General features: G+C 42.1%; 5 protein-coding genes across 10 annotated transcripts in view; 3 read left to right on the top strand and 2 right to left on the bottom strand.

Annotated features, from left to right (window-relative positions):
- Positions 1-2479, bottom strand: part of RB195_023506 (uncharacterized protein) — a gene marked incomplete at both ends in the record, with an annotated part of 63475 nt that extends 60996 nt beyond the window's left edge. The window contains 2 exons of one of the 2 annotated variants that reach the window (XM_064210972.1): positions 1115-1210; positions 2373-2479. In XM_064210972.1, coding sequence (XP_064066852.1) covers positions 1115-1210; positions 2373-2479 — 203 coding nt within the window. The remainder of the gene's footprint in view (positions 1-1114; positions 1211-2372) is intronic. The other variant, XM_064210971.1, reaches the window with a different exon arrangement.
- Positions 2480-8363: 5884 nt separating this feature from the next.
- On the top strand, positions 8364-8699 carry RB195_023505 (uncharacterized protein; the record flags this gene model as incomplete). Its single annotated transcript, XM_064210970.1, has 1 exon — positions 8364-8699. The coding sequence occupies one exon, from the start codon at positions 8364-8366 to the stop codon at positions 8697-8699; it is 336 nt and encodes a 111-aa protein (XP_064066851.1).
- Positions 8700-11048: 2349 nt separating this feature from the next.
- On the top strand, positions 11049-17826 carry RB195_023504 (uncharacterized protein; the record flags this gene model as incomplete). 4 transcript variants are annotated; one of them, XM_064210966.1, is made up of 7 exons in its annotated part: positions 11049-11330; positions 11550-11969; positions 12098-12855; positions 13577-13700; positions 14536-15689; positions 15755-15874; positions 17529-17826. In XM_064210966.1, 7 exons carry the CDS (start codon positions 11049-11051, stop codon positions 17824-17826), a joined length of 3156 nt encoding a protein of 1051 aa, XP_064066847.1. The 4 variants fall into 4 exon arrangements, with proteins under 4 accessions (XP_064066847.1, XP_064066850.1, XP_064066849.1 ...); XM_064210967.1 differs by lacking the exons at positions 11049-11330; positions 11550-11969; positions 12098-12855; positions 13577-13700 and adding an exon at positions 14250-14415 and having other exon boundaries at positions 14567-15689; XM_064210969.1 differs by lacking the exons at positions 12098-12855; positions 13577-13700; positions 14536-15689; positions 15755-15874; positions 17529-17826 and having other exon boundaries at positions 11550-11981.
- Positions 17827-18363: 537 nt separating this feature from the next.
- Positions 18364-18837, top strand: RB195_023503 (uncharacterized protein; the record flags this gene model as incomplete). Its single annotated transcript, XM_064210965.1, has 1 exon — positions 18364-18837. The coding sequence occupies one exon, from the start codon at positions 18364-18366 to the stop codon at positions 18835-18837; it is 474 nt and encodes a 157-aa protein (XP_064066846.1).
- A 1502-nt stretch (positions 18838-20339) lies between these two features.
- RB195_023502 (uncharacterized protein) lies at positions 20340-23899 on the bottom strand (the record flags this gene model as incomplete). 2 transcript variants are annotated; one of them, XM_064210964.1, is made up of 9 exons in its annotated part: positions 20340-20397; positions 20451-20544; positions 20604-20708; positions 20780-20872; positions 21215-21320; positions 21394-21510; positions 21659-21790; positions 21859-21889; positions 23781-23899. In XM_064210964.1, 9 exons carry the CDS (start codon positions 23897-23899, stop codon positions 20340-20342), a joined length of 855 nt encoding a protein of 284 aa, XP_064066845.1. The 2 variants fall into 2 exon arrangements, with proteins under 2 accessions (XP_064066845.1, XP_013291805.2); XM_013436351.2 differs by lacking the exons at positions 21859-21889; positions 23781-23899.
- Positions 23900-25406: the final 1507 nt, after the last annotated feature.

The raw sequence follows: 25406 nt of genomic DNA, 5'->3' as shown, positions 1-25406 counted from the left end.
ATTGAATTGAAAGCAGTCATTAAAAAACATGTATCGGGTTAGGCATCACAAGTAATTACTCTCGATTCCGTACGATTATCCACAAAAATGGCGAGGGAACCCATGCTAGGGTTAAAACGACGTGAAACATGTTACAAATGCTAACGCGGCTTCTCTCGGGGCGGTGCGGTGGAGGGCAGCGGTTAGGAGCGTATTGGAACCCTTCATGGGATCACCCGTCGCTGCAGTTTGCGATGGTTCCACCTCGGTTCCAATAACTGCCTCCACCGCACCGTTTTAATTGCGTACGCAAATGCACCGTGCTTCATATCGTTTTGACCCGACTATAACAACTTCCCATATGAAACCTGACATGCGCCCCACGAGCATGTCAGCAAACGGAAGTGAACAGTTTACAACTGACTGTTTCCATGTATGGGGATTTCATGCAGAAAGTGAACGTTTCCCACGTCGTTTTTCAGGATAACTAGAGGGAATTAAGCGTGATAGTATCTCTATTCTATTATACTATTCTATTACACGTATGTATGTATGTATGTATGTGTGTGTGTATGTATGTATGTATGTATGTATGCATGTATGTATGTATGTATGTATGTATGTATGTATGTATGTATGTATGTATGTATGTTTTTTTTTTTTTTTTTTTTTTTTTTTTTTTTTTTTTTTTTTTTTTTTTTTTTTTTTTGTTTTTTTTGTTTTTTTTGTTGTTTTGTTTTTTTTTTTTTTTTTTTTTTTTTTGTTGTTTTGTTGTTTTTTGTTGTTGTTGTTGTTTTGTTGTATGTTGTTGTTGTTTTGTTGTTTTTTTTGTTTTGTTGTTGTTGTTTATGTATGTTTATGTATGTTGTTTTTATGTGTGTGTGTATGTATGTATGTATGTATGTATGCATGTATGTATGTATGTATGTATGTATGTATGTATGTATGTATGTATGTATGTATGTGTGTGTGTGTATGTGTGTATGTAATCTCCTAGAACTCTATCTGCGCGAAGCGCGTTGAGAAGACGGCCTCGATGAGTGGAATCAGAAGCGGTTCCGAAATCCAGAAAAGCTAAATATAGAGGCCTCAGACACCGCTGCCATACTTTAACCACTCTCCTAACGATAAACACCTGAAAATCGCCGATGGACGAGTGCCAGGGCCGGCTTGGCCGTAACAGGTGGTTTCTTCGTTTGATGCTTGACTATCCGATCCAGGATGATCCGCTCTAAGACTTCGTACGTTACACGCAGCAGTGATTTGTCTCAGCAATTCTTCAGTTCCGTGGCGATAACTTGTTGTGGAGAGGGATTATGATAGCGTAGTTCCATGAGTATCCTTTCATCAGTTCATATTGAGCGGATAATCTTCGTCATCTCGCGACTCTCAGAAGGAGGAAGAGATTTCAGCATTTCTGCGCTAATTCCATCGTCTCCGCCGGACTTTGTATTCTTAATTTTTTCTGGATGCAGACCAAAACCTCCAATTCTCTCGGTGGTTTCGCCGCGAATGACCCCAAAGCACTACGTGTCCACTGCCGGAGGATACACGAACATACCTCGACGAAATTACGCTCCAGTCGTTCTTGGAGACACATACCACCTTCTTAGATGTTTTTTTGGCTATAGAGACGCTATGAATTACGCAGTTGTAAGGAAATACTTGAAGAAGAGTGGTGTGAGTTGTTGAAACTAGCGAATAAGTTAAAGAACAATGTGGTTGTATGCCATTTTGTGTAGTGTTCTAATAAGAGAACAGTAGCGAGTTTTGTATAAATATTGTATTTAGGAAGTGTAGAAGTTATCAAATGAATCAAGCGAATTAGGCTATAAGTCTGGAACCTAAGGGTAACGGTAATCCTCATTTCCGTGATTTTTCTCGTTTCCATTTTTCTCATCACTTTGGAAGCTGGAGTTTCCAACGAAAGTTTTCATGTGCGTAGTTTTAGATGCATCCTTCTCTCATATTCTACTCGAGGGTTCCTCCTGCTTCTGATACGGTTACAACTTCACCTCACATCATAAAATTCTAATAGACAGCGACTCCATTGCCCGTGGTTTTCTCGGTTTTTCCCATCGAGTTATTGTCCTCACAGCTTTTTTCTAGGTCCTACGCTCTTGACGTCTACTCGTTCGCACTATCATGTATCTTCGCTGACAACGCGACCTTCTCAGGCTCTTCTCCTAGTTGAAGTCACCAGTAGTGCGGGCAACACATGCAGAATTGTACCCGGGTCTTGTGTCCAAACATGCAAAGGAAAACTTCTTTCATTCTTAAAATTCTTTCGTGTTTGAACCAAGAAGTGATATTTTCTATGCAGCGTCCTGAGTGCATTTAGTGAGAGAGTCAGCGTCATCCACTCTCTTCTTCGTCCGTAATCCAATACTGACCGACACTCGTTGGCGGACTTCTTTCTGCTTTCGACGTCTTTCAGATCTGGCAAGTCAAGCTTCAATTGGTGTTGAGCTCCCCGATACTTCTTCTTGAACCGTACCATAAAGCTGAGAAGAACTGGACGGTGGTCGGAATTGAACACGAAGTCCCAGACAGCCCTGGTTTTTTGGGTATCTGACGAAGGGATGTTCTTTGTAAAGACGTAATCGAGGTGAAGCTTAAGAGTCGGCATCTTCCGCTTTCGCTGCTCTCCTGGCGTTAATGTCCCTTGCCACCTAAGCTGATTGCGTCGATAATTCCTCTTAAACATGGACGCAGTGATGAGGTTAGTCTGCTCACAGAGGTTAATAAGACGATTTCTGTTGTCTGATGTTTACTTTATGGGGCAGAACCAGACAACAGAAATCTTCCAAGGATATAGGAGAGTCCTTAAAAAGAAAATTCGAACTCTCCGTGCCCCACGCGAATGGAGAAATAATTGGGCGACTTTACCACGCGATCCGGACAAATGGAAAGATTACTGGCGCCCTCTCGAAAGGTTCGAACAACAATGCGGGTCAAGGGGAACGGAGTTATTCAGGTCCTATCATTTGCATTCCCATCGATTCTGACAATAACCGCACACTGGCTTGGTATCCTGGATATCAACGTATTGAGTTCATCATAAAACGCGTCCTTGTTGCAGACCTCAGTTCAGTGTTACGAGACAGATGTTTGTTGCCAGAGATTCCATGTCGCTCTCAGGCATTTGGCCTTTTAATGTATGAGCCCTGGCATGGTGCTGTACCACAGCACTTTTTTGTAACGTACGAAAAGCAATTGCCATATAGCAGTGCAGGTTATATAGCTCGAACGTTCCCAATGCTTATACTCAAGTGCTTGATTGCGTTCAGTAAAAGCAGGGCGACCAGTTGCAGGTAACATTCAGACTTGTATCCCCGCTCCAGGACTGGGCTAAAGCTACTAATGTTTACGCTCAAAAAGGATGAAGCATGCCTTTTACCCATAGCGAGTTTTTTTTTTATTTGAGAGAAGTACTTTCCTGACCATTTAAAAATGTTGCACTAAAGGCATTCGCTGATCGGGATAATTGCGTGTTGTTTGCTTACACCAAAGGCTTCCATACTACCGCTGTGTCTATGTAGAATTTCAGATAACGTTTGTAACGCCTGTTCGTTTTGAACACCTGTGTACAAAGACGTCACATCAAATGATTCCATGGCACAATTTTGTTTGATTTCGGCATTTTAAGACGTTCAAGGAATAATGAGTGCACACTTGTGGTAGTAATTGACTCATAATTCTATTCAGAAACCAAGAGATACCACCTGTTTGTCCACCTACACAACTTATTATGTGCCTTATTTTATAAGTCTCCGCTGACGTTGATCTTAGGTCGTTAGGTCGTCGTTACCTTCTTAGGTATGATCTTGATCAGCGAAAGCCTTCACTGCAACATTTTCAAATGGTTGGAAAAATACTACTCTCAAATAAAAGGATTTGCTACAGGCCAAAGGCTTGCTCCAGTTCTTGCCATTTGCTTCGTGAGCAAAATAGAACAAACAATAATCGAACGTCTTCCACAGGTGTACTGCCGCTATATCGATGATTGCTTCATTGCAACATCAACGCAATTCGAAATAGACGAATTATTCAGAATTTTTAATGAACGATCGCAGTACATAAAACTCACTTGAGAACAACCAAAAAATGGTTGGCTGCCTTATTTGAATGCTCAAATAAAACCGCACAATGGCATTGGAAGTGTGAAGTGGTATCGCAAGGAAAGCTCGAAAAACATACTTATAAACGCAACGTCAGCCCATCCTATTGGCATGGAAAAGGCAATTATCCCAAGTATGGTCAAAACAGCAACAGCAGTGTGCACAGGGAATAGAGAACGGGAGGAATTACTAAAAATAGCGTAAACATTGCTAGTTGAAACGGTTACATGATATCGAAATCCAACATCCAATCTCGAACTACGAACGTGACAGTGAGTATCCAACATGAAGCTAGAATTCCTCTGTGCATTCCCTTCGTCTCTGACTCCTTTAAGGCATCACTCCACGAATCTGGGGCGGTACGGTTGAAAACCCATTCGGACAAATCGCAGGCGGTGGCGAGGCGCAGAGGTTGGGCATTGCAACAGAAGCCGTCGTAAGAAACAGTTCCACGGTCGTTCGTTTACACTGATACAGGGAGAGATGAACGGAATCACCCTCTTTCCCACAATCTACGACCCCGTAGAAGCATTACCCTCCTAAGACCCGTACCACCCCAGATTCGTGGGATGATGCCTTTGACTGCTGCTGTACACCGGACTCTTTTGCGAGCACAGTTGCAAGATGATGTTGTGTTGGCGAACATCCCGAACGACAGCATCAAACGACAATTAGTTCGTAATAGATTCTACGATGGGCAATGCGTTTCAGAGTTTGCGTTGTTTGTCTATTCGGTAAGGCTGGCGATTGCACGAAAATCGGAGTTATTTAAAAAAAAAAGAATGTTTAACGTGCAACGCCATCTGTATTGGAGAAACTGGAAGGATGCTTAACCTGCGTATAAAGGAACATTTGGCTGGTAAAAGGCGTGGAAGTTTATAACAGCATAAAGACGCAAAAGTGAGAAGCATGATGGAAATGAGTCTGAAATAAAGTGTACGATATTCGCGCATGAGAACGAAGCATGTGCTGGGGAGGCATTCTTAATTTCACTTCTAATTTCATTCTTAATTTCATTCTTAGTTTCCGTCAGGAATCCAGGTGTGAGTAACAAAAATGAGTGCTTATGAATTTCCAATGACTTCGTGCCGTTCGTAGCATTCTGCGAGCTATAAGATTCTCCCACATGCGGTTCCTTAACGTTATTCAGTCATCAGTACTTAAGGATACTGCACAGTGCGTAGATCTCATTCGCCTTGGTGAAAATCTATAAGAATGCGGCAGTTCACCAAGCCCGCTAGTCAATGAGATTGGCTAGTTCGTTTTCCTTTTGGAGGTCTTGCGTGGTGTAATTAGAACAATATCGTTGTTTGGTAAGGAGAGAGGATGACTTCGATGGGATATTCATGGCATCAAAAACCCCGAAACTTCTTCAGATCTTTGATAAAGACGAGTTTGTCGAAACGTAAGGCCAATAATAAAGTTTCACCTAAACCTCGTTGACATAAGAAGAAAAGATAATTACACTTCCCAATGCCAAGGTTTCAAGAAGAGAGGATCTGGAGATTGTTGGACAGAACCCCGCAATCGTACAAGGGCGACGACGTTGATTCATACTCCTCCACCAGGTTGTTGTAATTGTTCCTCGAGAGTGCTGCGCAGCCTCCCACCTTCTTTTCATCAGCATCACCGCAGTAGGTGGTGCACTTGTGGGTACTGATGATGAAGCGATCCCTGATGCGTGTTTCCTGCAATGCAGCAAACGGTACATGTAGTATTCTGGACACAGCAGCTTATTGGAGTTCACCTGACAGCGGCCGGCAGTTCAACGTTACGAGATGGATGTCTGTTGCCAATGAATTCATGTCTTCTTAGGTATTTTACCTTTCTGGATATGGACCCTGGGAAGGTGCTCGACAGAAGCACGTTTTTCGAATATATGGGAAGCTTTATTCAAATATCCATATATCAGCGTGGGTTATATAGCTCGTACGCTCAACAATCATACTTGTATACGCGGTTACAATATATATATATATATATACATATGTATATATATATATAGTATGTATATATGTACATATTCGTATATACATATATATGTGCACGTATGTACATGTACGTATACATCCATACATATGCATATACACATATATAAATGGTTACTTGCCTGCTTTCCTAGTTATAAGTATGTCCTATGGAAACAAAAGCGAAAGTAGCCGGCTACCAATGAGAACTATTTGCGGTCATTTTTTTAGTAAATATTAGAAGATTGAGGCGGAACCCTCGTCAGCTGCACTCATTTCTGCAGTCCGAGTCGTTCGCAACCGAAAGCTCAATCGAGTCGCAGGTGATTCAAGGATTACAATAGATGTGGGACCTTCGCTAACTGCTGTCGAGCTGCAGAGATGAGTGGAGTCAACGAGGGTCTCATTCTCCAGCTCAACTGTGCTGCTAAGAGTGCAGCCGCTTACGCAACTGCACCGAGCTTGAGGTGGTGTTGGCCTGTTTATGAAGAGGGCACGCAAAACCGAGCAAACAGTATCTATCTATGACTGAAGATCTATCCGTGAGTGAAAATGAAGTGAGAAATACTACTTGATACGGGTGGAAGACGTCATTGCCAGAAAATCTCTTATCTTGTAAAATCGAAACTGGTGCCACATAAAAGATGTACTCCTGGTTTTCAGAAATAACTCCATTGTTGCGCGATTGAGCCGTTGGGAATAACAAAATTTTGTTCTTGTTGATGAAATCATCTTTTTGTCACACAATGTATCAAGTTTTCGCGCGATAGTGTGCAAAATAGCGATTTACTGCTACCGATGCCAATAACAACAGAAACAAGAAGGAAAAATGACAAACAGCAGATTGAAGACTGAAAACCATATGCAACTTTCATTTTTCGTCCTCATGACATACAGGTGCTGATGAACGTGTTCTTAAATTCTGAAGCAGACAGGTCCGCAGCGGAGGCAGATACAAGTCCTTCTTTCTTGCATCCTCCAGCAGTAGATAGCGCGAATGCTCTAAAAGCTATCCTCTTCTGTTGCTTTTTCTAGTAGTTTTTTCTTTCATTCATGTGATTTTACATAGATAGAATTACTTGATAGTAGTAATAGCAGCAAGATCCGTTTTCATTGGCTACTTCTCTGTTTTTGCTGTTCGACCGCAACGCGCAAAAAAAAAAACATCGCAATTCGCAGGAATATTCGATTTCCTTGTCATCTGCCTTGAGCTCACAGTGAAAGATCTTCGTAATGGTTAATGATATTGATGACAAACAATGATCACAAAATGGTTTAAATTTTCAAATGAAATCAAAAAAAAAGAAACATATGAATTTGTCTCTTTGCTCGCTCATAGGGTCCTACAAAGAGATTGAGTTCCTAGAATTCAAAGTGCTTGAGGAAATGCCCTGTCAGCAAAACAAAACACTATGCTAATGAAAACGGACTTTGATGTGACTACGAAGCAATCTTATTTATGCACAACTACATAGAAAAGAACGGAGAACTATCAGAAAGAAACAGAAGAAAAAGTGCTGGGGAGCACCATCGAGCTATTGACTAGCGATGTCAGAGAGGCTGAGCACCTGTACTCGCATGTTCCCGTGATGAGTCGCTTTGGACCGGTTGAAGAAAGCGACTGTCCGCAATCAAGAGCTGTACGCACGGCAATGTCCCATGTAACTCTAGATCTTCTGCACCTTATTTAAAAGTTTGCAGCTTGACTTCGTGGCCTTTTACTTATGTATTAGATCTCAGTCTTGTGTGTTTGTTAGTAGGAAGGCGCAAGTATCCCAATCATTGCAAAAAAGATGTTGTACAGCGTACCGCCATAGAATCGTACTTCAGATGCCTGAGGGATCTATGAGAAACAAATCTTTCAATTCTCCTCATCGAGGTGGTATTCTCAGCGCTCTTACGATTGGGATTCCAGGAGAGTTTGTACGCCCAAGTAAGGACTTACATCAAAAAACAGCTGCTGCAGTTCGAACGTCATTCGGATGTGGGTCACTGCTTGAAATGAAATGTGGAGTAGGAGAAAGATTTGGCGGGAGGGCCTTCTTGTTCAACTTTGCCATCGATGAGAGACCAGCCGAAAAACCAGTGTCGCGTTAATTTCACTCTTGCAGCAACCAGATTCCTTTGGTCGATCCGGAGTACTCCAACGAGCACTTGCTTCGAGCACGACGGAGCTGTAACATTTATCTAAGCTAGCTACCACACCACAAGCTAGCTACCACAGCTAGACACCAGGTTTACGACTCCACTCTGATAAACGTGTGCAGATGGGGCCCTCTTCGAGACCTTGGGAGAAATGGTGAACGGACAATCAATTGAACTCCAAGATCTGCTTTGCCGCATGCCGAAAAACGACGTTTGCTACGAGGGAAACATTCAGAAAGACCAGTTCGTCATTCAACTCTTCAACGAAGAGCCTTTGGTCGCCCTTTCACCGAGGTCAAACCGAGAGTGTATCTATCAGCTATTCGCCCTGTTCAATGTAAGGATAAGACATGACGTAGGAAGCCTGTCCACGTTGTTGAAGAAGTTCTACTTCATGCAAAGGAAGATGCTTAGACGAATTGAGGATACTTTTTGCTTGGTATGCTATAACGAAGAAGTTTATGCAGGAGCGGATACATGGGTATAATACATGGGAAACATCGACATTTTGCTCCGCCCTCTGCGCGAACATCACAAGCGGCGCTGGTTCGAGGGTAGTAGAGAGGCGGTGTCTAGGTGATCCAAGGCAGTCGGGGATGATGTATAGCTGGTGGAGCGGCAGCCGTAATCACGCGAAGGCACATGGCGCTAAAGGCAGGTCAGTACTGGTCAGTTGAACTTCCTCTTGTCCCGCACCTCGGATCACCACTTTAGGTCGTAACATCCACTCGTTGGTTGAAGGCAGTATTCCACACAATTGACAATGTTGGGACCTAATCAGTTGAAGATAGGGTTAGGAGTGTAAAATACGAGCATGAGCGTGACCAGATCCCAATCAATTTAACTGTCAGCCTCGTGAGACAGCCTTTTGTTACGATTTTTTCCTCTGAGTTACCTTATAATACTCTACCCTCGTGGGCACACCAGTTCGTTGGCTTTACTTAAATAAGAGATCCCAGTGATGGAGTTGTAGATTAGGGTATATGTCTCCATAATCGTTGTGAAAACGGTGCCTTCCATGACGTTTTTGCGACGGTCTCAGGTATGACGCGCCACTCTTGTCCACGCGCGAGTGTTCTAAGATCACTGTCTCCTCACAGGCCTACTCATGTGAAAGTTATGAATAGACTAAGAGAGGATCGGAAGGTGCACATAGAGAAGCATTGCAACGCGCCTCGTAGGAACTGAACCGTTCCCCAGGCCGTTTTTTCATGACCATTAGGGAGATGTGAACGGAACCACCCGGGATCCCGCAATCTAAAACGGCGCCTCTAACTTTTACCGCAGATACACTACTTTAGGTTCCTGGTATGCTGCCTCCGAGTAGCTCAATCCAAGTTGAAATTCCAGGTAAGTGGGAGTGAGCTACTTGAAAAGCTGCCTGCAAATAGTTAATAATTTTCATGTCAGTATGGGTGGGCGAGTGTAGCGCAGTCGGTTAGAAGTTCCGCTACTTGCACGATCGAGATTCAAATCCGCCCTAGTACTCATCAAGCCAGACATTTTACACACATACTCTATGACATATACTTTGTTTTTTTTAAAGAAATACTCCGTTTGATCTCTGTGATTAGGATCAAATGCTAAAAGAGAAACTTGTGGAGGCATTATAGACACAAATTCTTAAACAGAGCTTATAATGCCCCATAACAAGTTCCTACTTAATTTTCCCAAGGGTAGCGTACAGAACAATTGTATGTTGAGTTCGAGTTTTATTTTCACAACGTAGATCCAGATTGTTGACAAATGAATTGATTTTCTTAATATGATTCTGTGTTGTTCTAGTGTTTAGAATTATCTCTCCTCATTTTATTCAATACATGCGAAAAAAGACGGTTTTGGAGTGATCTGCAGACTTAAAACTAAGCAAAGTATTTTTGGGAGTGACATAAAGTTGCAACATCTTCTGGGCTGCACCGAAAATAGGTCAGTTCCAAGATCTGCTGTCAACACTTTCCCTCGAGTGTTCTGTGAACGAAACTTTCAATTTTTTTCTATAAAGTTGAGGTCCCGCAACTGGGCTTTTAAAATGCCAAAAGAACAACTTCCTTCCAGCTTTGGAACTCTACTAGTTTCGGAAATCGTTGGCTTTGGGTGTCATAAGTTATGTGAGTTCCCAAGCAAGTCAAGGACTGCGTATCACGAAACTGACGTAGTGTGGAAATCTGACAAAAAAGAAGTGGAGTTCGTGGTATAGATTACGAGTATGAGTGTGGCCCGACCAACTCTCCTTAATCATCGGTAAATGGCGCGAAACGGTGTTTATTCCAACTTGCTGATAGTCGAATTTAAGCAACAGCCAAGATTGTTAACAAACTCGTTTTTCGACTGATCGATAAACCAGACAGTTGCTTTCTTCGATCAACTGCTATTCGCGACCAACGAAGACTGTCTGAGCAACACAGGTTATTGTGGCTCAATTGGTCCAGAAAGGTGAAAATGTCAATAGTCAGTGGTTACTCAGGTGAATACTTTCTAAATTCCCTGACAACACACAGCGACAAGTCCTCGTAAGAAAGCAAGCGGTTTTGGCAGACAGTCCTTTTAGCATGGACCACCTTCTCCAGCTGCTTGAACAAAGCATCTCGAACGAAGAGATGGTTTCCCTCTGCACAGGAAAAGACAGGTTTTTCTAACACAGATGCGACGGATAAACGACGCAAACAAGCGAAAAACCCATAATTACTCTCTTGCATGTATTGTGAGGTACCGACAAGCCTTTCAACTGTGACAAGTTGAAAACTCCCTATGAAAGATCACAATACTTGCGCAATCACAAGTTATGCCTTATACGCGCGTCTTCTCAACACACGACCACAGAATGTAAGAGGCGGCCATGTTTCAAGTGCCAGAAACGCCACCACACCTCGTGCTGTTTCCAGTTAGCTACAAAAATGTCAAGATCTCGTCTTCCCTGAAGAGGGAGCTTGATGACACAAACAAGACTAAGGAAATCTCGACAAAAAGGAAGGAACCTAGAGCGCTCAAACCAACGATGAAGGTCAACCAAACTTGCCAAGAAACAAGTTCAAATTTTCCAGAGGAGAAAGTTGTCTTGGAACTTTATTCCGGAAAATACCTGGAAAATTCGCAAACCACCTTCTTGCTCACGGGAGAGGTAAAAGTGATGGATCCTGACACTAAAAGACTAAGGATATCCCTATGACTAAGGATATCCCTACTCCTATTTACGCACGACATCTTAACCAAGCCATTCGTGACCGCTCCGGTTTGTGCAGAAGATCTGGAATTTCTCCAACAACATCTGCCGATTAACCTCACCACAAGCGGCTCAACCGTAAAGTATTCTATTTTCCTTGGATGTGATCAGCTGTAGACACTACTCAAGGACGATGTACCAGAAGTGCAACTTCCATCCGGATTACATCTACTTACAACGCGCATTGGACACCTCACGTCGGGACAAGTCAAAACAATAGAGAATCACGAGGACGACATGGATAAATGGGATGGCTACTGGACACTGGAAGGCCAAGGTAACGTTGCTTCCATCATTCATACCAACACGGATGAGAACGAGAATGAGAAGTGGGAAAAATACTGGTCCCTAGAGTCAGCAGGAACGGAGGAATTTTCCAACTCCGAAAGAGAAGAAAAAGCTAGGATAGGCAGCCCAGTATGGGAAAAGTTCAACCAGACAACAGAAAAACGAGAAGACGGATACTACGCTCATTTGGCGTGGGAGAATATCAACATCCCATTACCCGATAACAGAGCTATAGCGCTGAGAAGACTAGTTAGCGTCTGAAACTCATTGCAGAAGGACGAAAACCTACTCGAAAGATACAACGAAGTATTCAAGGAACAGCTACGTCAGCATATTCTTGAGGAAGTTCCAAACGACTCTACACCACAAGTATCCAGATCCTTCACCGCGGTCCAATAATACTACCAGAGCTTTTCCGTGTACTTCTTCGATTTAGAATTGGAGAAATAGCAGTAATCTCAGACGTGGAAAAAGCGTGTTTACAAGTTCGTCTTCATGATGATGACCGCAACTACATAATGTGTTTGTGGTTACGAAACCACAAACTACCACCTACGTCAAGTAACATACAAGTTCTCCGATTCACCCGAGTAACGTATGGTTTGATAACATCTCCATTCCTTCTCGCCGGAACAATTCATTTCCATCTTAACCAGTACAAGGAGGATGCCAAGCTTATAGCTGATATCAAGGGAAACTTATACGTCGACAATCTCATCCTAACTGCAGATTCGGTGGACGACTCAGTACATATCTACAATCGAACAGAACAAGTGTTCAACGACTTGAACATGAATCTCCGTGAGCTCTCATCCAATAACACCAAGCTGATATCACAAATTGCAGAGAAAGGCAAGTCACTGGAGAAATTACCTAAAGTGCTAGGAATAACATGGAATCCAACATCTGATTATCTCCAGATTTCATGCCGACCAAAACTCCCTGAGGATATCACGAAACGAAGTGTGGCAAGTGCCCTAGCATCTGTTTATGACCCGTTAGGAGGGATACTACCATTGCTTCATAAGGCAAAAGCCTTTCTTAGGACTCTTTGGAAAGAAAGATACGATTGGGACACAGCGTTGTCACAAGTTCACAAAGACTCACGGAAGCGTATCTGCTCAGACATAGACAGGTTTACAAAAGCTCTGCCTCGAGCCCTGTCTTTGTGCAAAAGACACAGAATCCATTTTAATCACCTTCGCCGACGCAAGTGCTGAATTCATTGCTGCAAGTGTCTACTTGCGGACTGAAACGACAACGAACATCATCATCGCAAGAGGTAAACTACCATCTATAAAAACCACATCATCGACAATACCAAAAATGGAATTGGATGCGGTAAATCTCGCATTCCGCCTGACTAACAATGTTCTATCACAACTTCGTGCGGTGCTTCAAATTCCAGCTGTCTACATCCTTTCCGATTCAGAAATTGTACTAAATTGAATAAAACGGAGACCTCTAACAAGCGGCGGTGTGAGAATCTTCAACCGATTGTTGGAGATCGGAAAGATTACACAGCACCTACAAACTATGGGCATACGAGTTCACTTTGGACATATCTCAACTCAACACAACGCGGCAGACTGTGCAACACGAGGTCTTACTCAAAGGGAACTAGCTGATCACTTCTGGTGGACAGGACCAGCTCTCCTCCACGATCCTCCGGAAAGTTGGTCATCCACGTTATGGACATTCGACTATGACACTGGCTTCGAAAATTAGCATCAGGATGCTACTACTGATGAAAAGGAATCAGAAGTCATAGAGCCTCTCGAAGAACTCAAAGAAGTCTTAATAACGGAAAAAGACTTGAACAAGTTCCACAAAACCGACTTATTCGCTTCTTTGAGGAAATTCTCACTACTAAATGCAAAGCGAATTGTAGCGCGAGTCTTACGCTACATTGGAATACTTGTTGTTCGAGTGAATGACCGAAGAAATCGTCCAATTAGGCTTTCCGCACTTCTTGAAGAGGTACCTAAGCAGAGCAACTTCCAGCTGTCAGGAAAAGAAATAGCCACAGCAAGAAAAATTCTTGTGAGACAACATTTATCTAGCAACAATCACCCCTGCCATTCTCAGATCCTTGCAACACCTCAACATCAAGTTCGATCCATCATCAGATGACCTACTCAGATGCTTTGGACGTCTGGGAAAAAGCGATCTGGATAGGGAATCAAAAACACCACTAATAGTCTTACAGAACTCTTGGTTAGCAGAAACCCTAATTCGCGACTGTCATAATAACGGACATCCAGGAATAAGTCACACCATGTTCTTGGTGCGACAATCCTTTGGATTCCCAAACTGCGAGCACAAATGACACGCATTATTCGGCACTGCATACCCTGTCAAAAGTTCAACAATTTGCAAAACAAGCATCCCGAACAAGGCGATTTGCCAGAAGAACGGGTCTGCAGATCACGACCCTTCGCACACGTCGGATTGGATTACTTTGGTCCACTGTCCATTCTAAAGTGCGATGGTACAGAAGGCAAATGTTATGGATGTATAATTACGAACATGGCAACACGCCTCGTACATCTCGACGTCGTTTCTGACCTCTCCACCACAGCATTTCTCATGATGTTACGCCGCTTCGTCGCCCGACGAGGTCTACTAGTATCTATCACAAGTGATAATGCTCCAACGTTTACTATTGGAGAAACCGTTCTCAGCGAGTGTCTACGTGCGGTCCAAAATGACCCGGCTGTGGAACGAACAATAACAAGTCGAAAAATTCATTAAAAATGCATCACGCCTTTCGCTCCATGGCAAGGAAGCTTCTATGAGAAGTTGATTAAATCAGTCCTTCCCACATTCCCTCTACAAGTCAACAGGCCTCGCTAAACTGTCCCTTGAACAATTGTCGACACTGATAATTGAAATCGAGGAACTTCTAAATACGAGGCCTCTTCTGTATGTGGAATCAAACTCAACCTTTGAACAAGTATTGGGACCCATTGACTTCCTTCAAAACGAGTTTGAAGTTCCCTATCCATTGGATGACATCGCTGTAGATGAGGGAGATCCTTCTTGTCTCCCACCTGGAGAACAAGTCCTTCTAAGAACCAAGACACAAACTATAAAAGCTCTACAAACATCCTGTAAGTTCACAGAGAAGTTTTGGCAAATATGGAGAGATCAATATTTGCTAGCTTTGCGCGAAAAACATCAACGCGAAGTAGGGAAGAACAGAAGTTCACGATATTCTCCTAGAAAGGATGACATTGTATTAATTAACGAACCAGTACTACCTCGACATTCGTGGAAAATGGGAAGAATACACGATCTGATAATGAACTCAGAAGGACTAATACGCGAAGCGGTCATCATGCTAACATCTCATCGCCAGATACGCAGACCGATAAACCCTCTGGTTCCACTAGAACTAGAGGATGAGAAACGAAAGAACGACGATTCTCTAGTACAAGTACGGGGACCCAAATCACCGGCTTCATCGTCTACTTCCACAGAAAGAATTCACGAGTCTAAAAATTGTCCTGATTCCATACCCAGTAGCAATCAACATACAAGTCGATGCAACCTACGACCAAGAAGACAAGTAGATTACAGAGGAATTCTCTCAATTATTCCTGCAAATCAATCCGCTACGCTACTCACCATTCTGTTGATTCTGGTTATCAAAATAGGAGACTCATATTCCGACGAGGCATACCAACATTCCTCAAGCACCAGACGCATTCGTTGCATAAATGGAGGTGTGAAACTTATTTCACCGCCTCACATACCCTACCATGTTTGTGCCGCAGAATTTTGTCGATTTTACGGAGACCCGCAAATGAATGAAACAATGCGGTTTTCCCCCACACGTTATATTACACGATCATCAAGTACAGTGGAAAATCACGGAGAACGAAACCACGACAATTATCGAAACAAAGTGTCCAATTCCGTCACAATTCTCCTCTACTTGGTCGTCTCCGGGTGTTACATCTTCTTGTATGTGCCTATCACCCTCGGTTACCAATACGCCTAGTGACAAGTCTTATCTGTCGTTGTCTTAGAGCTCTCATCAACGGCATTACACGAAGTACGAGAATAGGACATATGACAACGACCGGTCGACCTGATCGAGCTGTTGACTATCTTGTACATACTTACTTTTGCTATGGCCGAAACAAAAGGTTGTCAACAAGTAGACATATTCTTCCACGTATCAACCGTCTGCTCCCGCTCTGATGATGACCAAACCTGCAAGGTCCAACTTTCTGAGGTTCTGAAGATTAATCCATTCAAGCAATATGCTTGCTTCAAACTACACCACAAATCGACTTCATTGCATGAGATTCACGTTCATTGGAAAACATTCGTTCTGCTTTGTGAACCCGTGACAGACGTCTTCACACGCGACACGAAATACAATATAGCGGACAGCAAAGGCTGTCTCCATACGGGATCATGTAAGGGAGGAAAGTGTGCAGATATAAATGCAACAAGTCTGCTACCAGAATTGGAACACGGGAACACGTATCTGGGAATTACAGCATGTGTGGAGTCCTGCGGAGGCCTCGGATGTGATTGTTTCTATTAGAGCTCGAGATGCTTGTTTTACCGCATGTATTTAACGCCTACCACTTACAGCTGAGTCGTACTTGGCACATCTGCGACCAAATATCCCAGTGTTACGGAAGTTCTTTACACTCACTCTAAGTTCCATAACAGTGCCACCAATTTCACTCCTTAATTCGCCATTCATTACGGATGGAAACCACACGGCCATCTGGTACTGAAACAAAAAACCCGCCCTGCAGTGTCGGAATCACAGGACAGCGATCAACCTCGACTGCGACATTGCAGAAGACTGTACATGTTATCCGGCCGAGACCCAAGCCAACTGTAAATGCAGACAATTGATTGATATCTCCTCATGGTTTGACAGCATACAACACCGTCTTCCGGAAGTTTTCCCGCCAGTAATATTCCGACGAACTCGAGAAGGACAAGTTCAAGCTACAATATCAAGCATGACTACGTCCGAGATAATTCTCAACATTCAAGATGACTTCAAGACCAACATCATTGTTTACAGTGCCATCTGCACAATGAAAAATACTATTGTAAGAGGATGTTATCGATGCCAAAAGAAAGCCTACGCAAAAATTATGTGCATTTCAAATAAACCGGCTCGAGCAGAAATAATATGTCCCACGTCAAGCTTCACTGTACCTTGCGATCAAAAAGGAAATGCTTCGGAGCTACAAATTTAGCTTCAGCAACGCAAGGGTCACTCAGACATGCACGGTCTCGTGTGGAACAGTAGTCAAAAGTTTTGAAATCAGCGGTATTCTCAAGTTCACAGATACTGCGACATCCATTCTGAATAAGTGGCTACGAGGTACTCCAAGTAGTGACTTCAATATACAGTGGTCTGATATTTGGCACATTTTAGATGTTTTCCTACAGTGGTACAAGATACTCATCGTATGTCTGATCACTTTTATCATATGTCTGATCACTCTCATCATATGTCTGATCACATCAACTCTAGCTCTAACTTATCTCTATTTGCCAACTTATGGCTTTCGGATTGTCAGATGTACGATCGGGCTCATAATAAGACTAATCCGAACATGCTTCCACCTAGTGCTAGGGACCTTATGTTGTTTTCGGAGCAAGAGTAGTTCAAAACCACACTCAAAATTTCTTTAGGCTCCGTCCTTCACTGCTAGATTTGGATTACCTACACAAGTTAGATTCTCTACACACCTATATTTGTGCATCACAATTACCTTCAACATCACAATCAATTTCCTTATTTTCTACAAATTTATTTTTTAGCATGACAATCAGAGAAATGGACGAGCATCTCGCCAATCTGTCGATATTCATGAATGACAAGAAACCAACTACAGGTTGCCTCGAAAACAATCTCACGTTGACACTTGACGGATTTCACCGACAAGTTGATACTGCAGCAACTATCCGAGTGGACTGGATGCACATGAAGGGAGACCCAACCTTAACCTTTGGAGCCCCAGAAGAACAAGTTATCATCCTTAATCGGATTCTGAGAGCAGCAAGCGTTGCAAAGGAAAAGATTGTTAGACCAGCATCGAATTACCTGCTGACAAGTTAATGGTATGCCGCACAAGACCCCGTCCGACTCTTGGAATGGAGCCAGGTTCAGCGGAAAACGGGGGACATTTCCGAAGTCATTCCAATGGCTAACGAGGAAACGAAACGGCTTTCCACACTCACCAAGGATGTCGAAAACGAATTGCAAAAAGCAGAAAGGAACGTCTACGAAGTAAGAATTCACGACAAGACAGAACTCTACAAGAGAGTAGCCTACACTCACAAAACAGACTGCAAGAGCAACAACAGGACATAAACGCCTTGACACTACAAGCTCGAGAACTGGAATCCAGAACAAACACGACGAAAACAGATGAAGAGGAAAAATCCGATACGATGAACAACACGAAATCACCAAAAAGGCTACAACTGACCGGCCTACAAGTACAAGTAAAATGCGAAACACGGCACGCACAACAAGTTTTTCCTAATCACGAACAAGTGGACGATGAATACCATGACAATGACGTTTACTACAAGACTCCGAAAAACAATCAAGAACCAAGATCAGATCCTGATTATTTCGAACAGATGATTGATGATTGATGATGAGAAAGACGCGCGCGATAACAACAAAGAAATAGATGACGATATGTGGAGACGCAAAAGATTACGTAAAGACCTACTGCAGATGGAACAAGTTCTTCGGAATTTTACATTCGGAAAAATTGGAGAATCCTCACGCGGTGTTGAAAGCTGGATGAAATGCGCCTTCTGCAACAGAGTTGGGCAACATTTTTCTGACTCCTGCCCACAATTAACAGATTGCGATAAACGATACAATATCGTACGTTATGGAGGACTTTGCAAGCACTGCCTTGATCAATGCCCACCTGACAAGTGCAAGTTCAAGCCGAGACGATGTTGGTACTGTGAAAGAATTAGAGGAACTATCGCAGAGGACCTAATGCCAGACGACGGAGGACATCATCGCACCCTTTGCAATGTACCAAACGCGAGGAACACCTTAAGACGCAGGATCGAGAAGCACAAGAAAGAGCTCGACGGATGAGGACCAATGGTCGGCGGGAGTGTCGACAAGTCGACTACAGTTGATTAGTAGATAGGGTCATTATTTTGTTCTAGTATAGATTCTTCTTTGCTATGTTTATGTTATTCTGTATGTTACATTTATCTTATTTTGCCTAGCGAGCTTTATGACTCATGTTTACATATTTGTGTACTGTATATAAGCATGCATTCCCCATGCTTGTGGCGCTCTAAGGGTCGGATAAACCTATTGTGAGCAAGTCTCGGAGCAGTCGAACAAGTCATACAAGTCCCGCGTGGCACGGAAAAAATCCCCAACAAGTGAACCTACCACAAGTTACCACAATCCGCTTATGACGAAGTTATTCGCGATGCTCCCAGAATTAGCAATGTGCACAGAATCTGAGCTTTTTGGTCATTAACTTCCATTAAAACCTTTTAAGCCGCTGAAAACTAATTACAATTGAATTCTTCATCTTTTAGAAGTAATTTCATGTTTCCATCTGTTTTGCAAAAATTTGACGTGGGGTGTACTCCCATTATTACATTGTCAACTTGTTCTACATTTCCAAAACAAAATGTTGGAGCTTCAAAACTGTCTTACTCCTGAAGACAAATATAATATTTTGTGTTTTTTATAACCATTCAATACTATTAATTGTTTTGTATTGTTGTTATCTATTGTTTATTGTACTGTTTATTTTATAATGTATGTAATTACCTAGGACTGCGTAATATCTTGTCCAGGTTATCATGTTATCCTCCATTGACTACTGCCAACCGCACACTTCCTTACGACCCCTCTTTTCTTGCAACTCCCAGCCTCTACGACTCCCCGATGGGAAAATCCTATCACACGTCTGACCCTGGCACTAACCGATGTGTTTTTCTTTGAGTTTACCTTTTGTGTGAATGCTTTCTGTAGTGTAATGAGAGGATACTCATTTGATGGCTTTGATTTACCAAGATCTGACGAAAACGATAACTTTGCAACATTAGCTGTTAATAAAGATCACTACCGTTCTTGGCTGCAGGTCAAAAAAACCAACAAAAAGCTGCAAACGTCAATATGAATGAATTCTTTTTCGATAGACATTATGAAGCAATTTTGTCTATAGGAACAGAATGTTGAATTTGTTACGAAGTCTAAGCGATCCACGAAAATCTATAAGATTTACGTCACTTGATTACTAAAAGTAGACACTTAATAGTAGGTGTATAGTTATATCCTATTCTAATAATGCTAAAAACACGGACTTTTTGAAGAAGTATGGACCAATTTTAGATGTTAGCTCTGTGAGAAGGATCAAACGATTCTTAATATTGAACCATACGTCATATTCCGAAATAATGTTAGACAGTGTCTGGGATTTCCGACTAAGATATGTAAAAAGATGTAAGATCTTTTCATACGGAATTTCGTATGAATTTATCAAACTAAACTCTTCCTCCTTTTTCATTGCTTTCTTTTTCCGGCAACCCATGGATCGTCCTATTCAAAGACACGTGAATTAGTGCCATTTATTATGTGATATGGTCAAGGGCTCGATAAAATCCAATCTGTTCCATAACGAAAGGAATTCTGCCACTACTAGTCATATTCGAGATAACTACGGATAACAATAAATAACAAACCTTATATTGCTCGATACTATGTAGCCATTTCCATCCTTTTGAACCTCCTCTTCGATATCTGCGCGAAGAGACTCCTGTGTAGCTTCCAGGCTTTCTAAACCGTCATCTTCCAAGCATGGTTTTCCTACTAGAGGAAAGGAGACATTAACGTACTGATGAGGTGGGAGAATTTCACGCGTGTTTCTCCAAGCCACATATAGATATTTCTACCTTCGACGTCATCGCTTAAAGCCCATCCCAGGCGTGGTGGGGGTTTCCCTGAAAAAAGACGCAATGTGTCTGCTAAGGCATGTAGGAAGGAAAAAAAAGCGCAAAGTGGGTTGAAGTACCCTTTCTGGACAAACAGGACTGCGTAATCGCTTCGCCTGCCACCGCATTAATGAAGTGACTTGTCTTCTGGAGTTTTGGTGGGGTCGGTCGAACTAAAGAACAGATGCATCTGGAACGTTATTTATGTCATCCCCAATGTCAGCCTGCCCCTCGTTTTACATATGATCGATTTACACATACGACTAAAATATCCCCTGGGAGTTACACAACTAACATAAGCTAGTAACGACGTGTTGTGCATTTAGCTGGAGTTGCCTATGTTCCAAGATGATAATTAATGTTGCAGCTAAGGTTTACATAAGTGTGGTAAACACCCTTCTTCAAATGAAGCCGTTCACAAAGAAAAAGAACAAACAAACAGAAGAAAAGAAGAGAATGTTTGGGGCGAGGTGCTAGGCATTAAAGTAGCCAGATAAAAAAGATTGGAAACGTACTCAGAACTGTAACTTTGGCTGAATTGGAAACAACAGAGCGTTCGTTGGCTGCTTCGCTTATCTGACAGGCGTATACGTCATCATCTCCCACTGTCACGTTAGTGATCTGAAAAGTTGGGGTTGGGAGAAAAATAACCACGAGAAATTTCACAGATGAAAAGAAAACCTACAGATCATACCTGCAGATTATATTCTCCTCGACTTGTGCTACCTATCATAGAGTATCTAGGAAAAAATTTCAGTTGACGATCTACTCCTAATCCAAACCCATTTTTCATCCACTGAACTGATCCTTTCTAAAGTTAGTTATTTTACAGCAATTCAAAGTAGGCACATGGTGTCGTTTGCTTCTGGTTGTCTCACTATTTTGATTTCATACATCTATCGACATCATGAGCTTTCTTAATGGAAAAAGCAGTTACCGGTAAAGCAGGTAGCAATTACCTGGTTATTGACTCTGCATTTGAGTGCTACAGTTTGTCCTAGAAATACAAACGAGTCTTGCGGCCCCTCCACAATCGTCTGCTCTCCTTCGGCCAAAGTAGCTAAGTACCAGATTAGGAGAGAAATGAACATCTGAATTTGTTGAAGTTTAGCTTTCATGACAATAAAAGCCATAGCAGCAACGATATAGGAAGAGGTACCCGGAATTTCGAAATTTGCGAAGAAGAACCGCTTTAATGTTTATTTCAGATAAATATATTTCATCTAACCGCGGATGTGAACCGATAGGCAGAAATCCTATGTAATATCGGATTGCGCACAATATCTAGTCCTGTTTTCATTACTTAATCTTGAATGGGAAGAGCGAATTGATTGCGAAGTCTCATGTACCAGCGCTGTAAAGCTTCCAAAAAATTAGATTGGGAGGTGTGAACGAATTCAAAATAATCGAATTTTAACAGACGCGCCAGTTTTCAATAAATGCACAATGATTACATGCAGAGTTTGAATGTGAGTTTTCCGTAGGAGGCTCCTATGGAAAATATCCATAGGAGCCTCCTACGGAAATGTTTCCCATAGCATGAAAGGTCCCAGATAAAATGAGAGATCGAGAAACAGCAGTAGAGAAATGAAGTGTCGAAACCAAAAAGGGTCAGTGTGAGAGAAAAAAGCATATAAAAGTAAAAAAAAAATTTAATATGTGCTAAGACACGTAAGCGAAAAAGGAAGGTGCGATCTATATAATGATAAGTAATGTCCATTTGAATGGCGTTAAGCATAAAACAGAAAATTCGTGGAAGATCAGCAACACCAGCTTTCGTAGCGAGTGCCAGGATTCTCAAAACATTTGGCTAGTTTCCTGAGGGAGATGAGTCAGCCAAAGTAAAAACGCTGTGGTCTTCAGGAGTAGCAACTAAATATGTTAGTCGTGAAGCTAGTGCGTCAATTCAGCACGAGCCTCATGCCTGTGGGTGGAGCGAACATGGTGTATTAAAGATTTGGCAGGTTTGAAAAAGTGTGGAAAAGAAATGGGAGTCATGTTTCAAGTTCAACGTCCAAATGCTATTACCGCAACACTTCAAACTGTAGCCGAACGTGAAATAAGTGAAGGGAAAAACAAACAGAAACAGTAGAGAAATCAATCGTGCTCAAGAAATGGATTTGGCAACTTTCTTTTTGAAATTCGCGTTACAATGTCGCAGTAGGTGGACTAAGAAATAGAGGTTTTTATATTCAAACGTGACTGAGGCAACCATATAGTAAAGTTCTTTGAAGTGAACCAATCAGAGCGTTGGTTACTGTCCGATATGCCCAACTCATCTTAAAAAATCAAAGCTGTCCTCATTAACTTGTCATGATGTTATGGAGTGTACCACAGAGCTGCGGAACTGTTCTGTTACTGCGGAAGGGCCTGGAAAGTGCAAAACTTGCGCAATAAAACTGAGGAAAAAACTTCGGGGTGAGCCTGATCCCTATTTTGTCGTAAAAATCTCCAACGGTAATCTGCTGAGGGAAGAGTTTGGGAGTAGTGGACAGCAGTAATTGGATGAATGAGATTTTTACGTCGTTTATTTTAGTGCAGGATAACACCGCAATATGTTCAGTATGAATTCAATAAAACACAGCATAACTCGTTACTCCAGAGGACAGCTTCCCTATTTATAGAGCCGAGAATAAATTGCTTGGTTGACGCTCGCAAATTCACGATCAGAGAGCGCCTACACGAAATCTGGGAGGTAATGAGACTCCAAGCTAAACTAACGGCAGATGTCGTAAAATCCACTTAAAAGGAAGCACGCAATCAATTCAAGCTTGTGAGGTAGGGCAATATTACACTGTGCAGGAAAATATAAAATTAGCTCACTTGTTTGAATGCACTATAATCCGCCTTCTTTCAGCTCCATCTCCAGCTGTTGGCTATCGACTATACTAAGACGTATATATATACATATATATATATATATATATATATATATATATATATATATATATATATATATATATATATATATATATATATATATATATATATATACGTGACTTCTGTTTGTGACGCAGACAACGTTCATGGCCCTGTCCTGAGCTGATCTGATGTCTCAGCTAATCCATTCGTGCTGCTAACACATCGCTCCATCCCGTTTTCGGTTTCCTTTGAGGACGTTTAGCACCTCTTGGGACACATTCTGATGGCTTTGAGTCCATCTTTCGTCGATCCTTGTCACAATGGGATCGGTCCACCATTGCTTAGTTTCGATAAGGATTCTTCTAAGTCGTGAATGACAGTTTTCTTAAGCTGGAACTACGAAAACGGATTAGGTGTCTTTTTTTTAGAGTTAGACAAAAAGAGAACGATCGTTTGTACTTTAAATGAGAACGTACAACTACAACAACAAACTAAGTCCAGCCTTTCATTGGAAAACGGAAGTGCTGCGAAACGTGGGGTTGCATGCCGCTGATTGAAGTTTAGAAATATATTACTTCCGCAGCTTTTTCCTGTTTTTGGATGCGGCTAGAACGCTGAAATGTGCAGCGGCCTTTGAGCTAATTTTGTCTTCAGACCTTGTGCTTCAGATTATTATCATTCGAAAGTGGGCGCACCATTAACAGACACATGTGCCAGTAATTGTGCTTGCAGACATGACGTGATGCGCGTTCGATTCGAGGAACGCAGAGCAGCGGAAATGGGTGTTATGCAAAAAAAAAAGCGGCAGTTACCGCAGGTGCGCCAGAGTAGACGGAGGTACTGATGATTATACATATTTCCGCATTTTTACGGCAGATGTGAGAAGCTACAGAAGCTACAGAAGCTGCTATCTAAGGATTCCTTTCGATCACAGCAGGATATCGATTTTGAAATATTTTGACTATGGTGTAAATAAGAAAGATGAATGAGACTCTACACCATCTATTGTCGCTATTCATAGCAACCCGTGCTAAGAGCTCAAGAAGTGCAAAATCGAAGAGTGAAAACTGGAGAAAACTTCGTTTGTAGGAGTCTTACAACAGAAACTGCTTTCATTAGAGACCATAGTTTTCAAAAGCAGCATACAACGAAAAACAAACAATGAACAATGTAAAACAGCTTGTTCCACGCGGTTTTTTTAACGACGATTAGAGAGAGAGATGTACGGAACTACCCCAAATCCCGCCGTTTACAACAGCACCTCTAGCTTTTCCCGCTGATTCCATCACCACGTCATATCAGTGATATGCTGCCTTTAAGCATTTTCATAAGAGGTATTCACACAGCTCTTCCACGGATTATTTGATTAAGTTGTTCCCAACATTGAAAAACTCCTCAGCTGAGAAGATTACTTCTTTTTTTGCCAGAAAAAGACTACTTCTGTTCATGACATACCAAAGACACATCCTTAATGCAAGTGTGGAAATGGTCATACAAGACGGTGTTGCAGGAATATTTGCCCTTGATTGAAAAATGCATCGTTCATTATTGCGCTCTGACGGCTCTGCAACTGCCACAGAAACATATCGATTGTATTATTCGGTGTTGTACTCTGATGGTTTCGCAGGTGTTGGAGTACACACGCGACACTATGCTCCTGCCAGGGCACTATGCTGTTCTCTTTACTTTCTTCTCAGCAAATTCATTTTTAAATCCAAGTTCTGCATCAGCTGCAGTTATGAGGAAATTTCCAAATAAGACTAACAATAAGGTATTATTGGATGCATACGTTCATAACACGTAAGAAACGTGTTTTCATAGCACGTAAGAAACGTGTTTGAATAA

This window comes from Necator americanus, chromosome X (genome assembly GCF_031761385.1).
Source record: "Necator americanus strain Aroian chromosome X, whole genome shotgun sequence".
Taxonomy (NCBI): domain Eukaryota; kingdom Metazoa; phylum Nematoda; class Chromadorea; order Rhabditida; family Ancylostomatidae; genus Necator; species Necator americanus.
The sequence above is the reverse complement of the archived record's forward strand: the minus strand, read 5'-3'. Positions and strand labels throughout refer to the sequence as shown.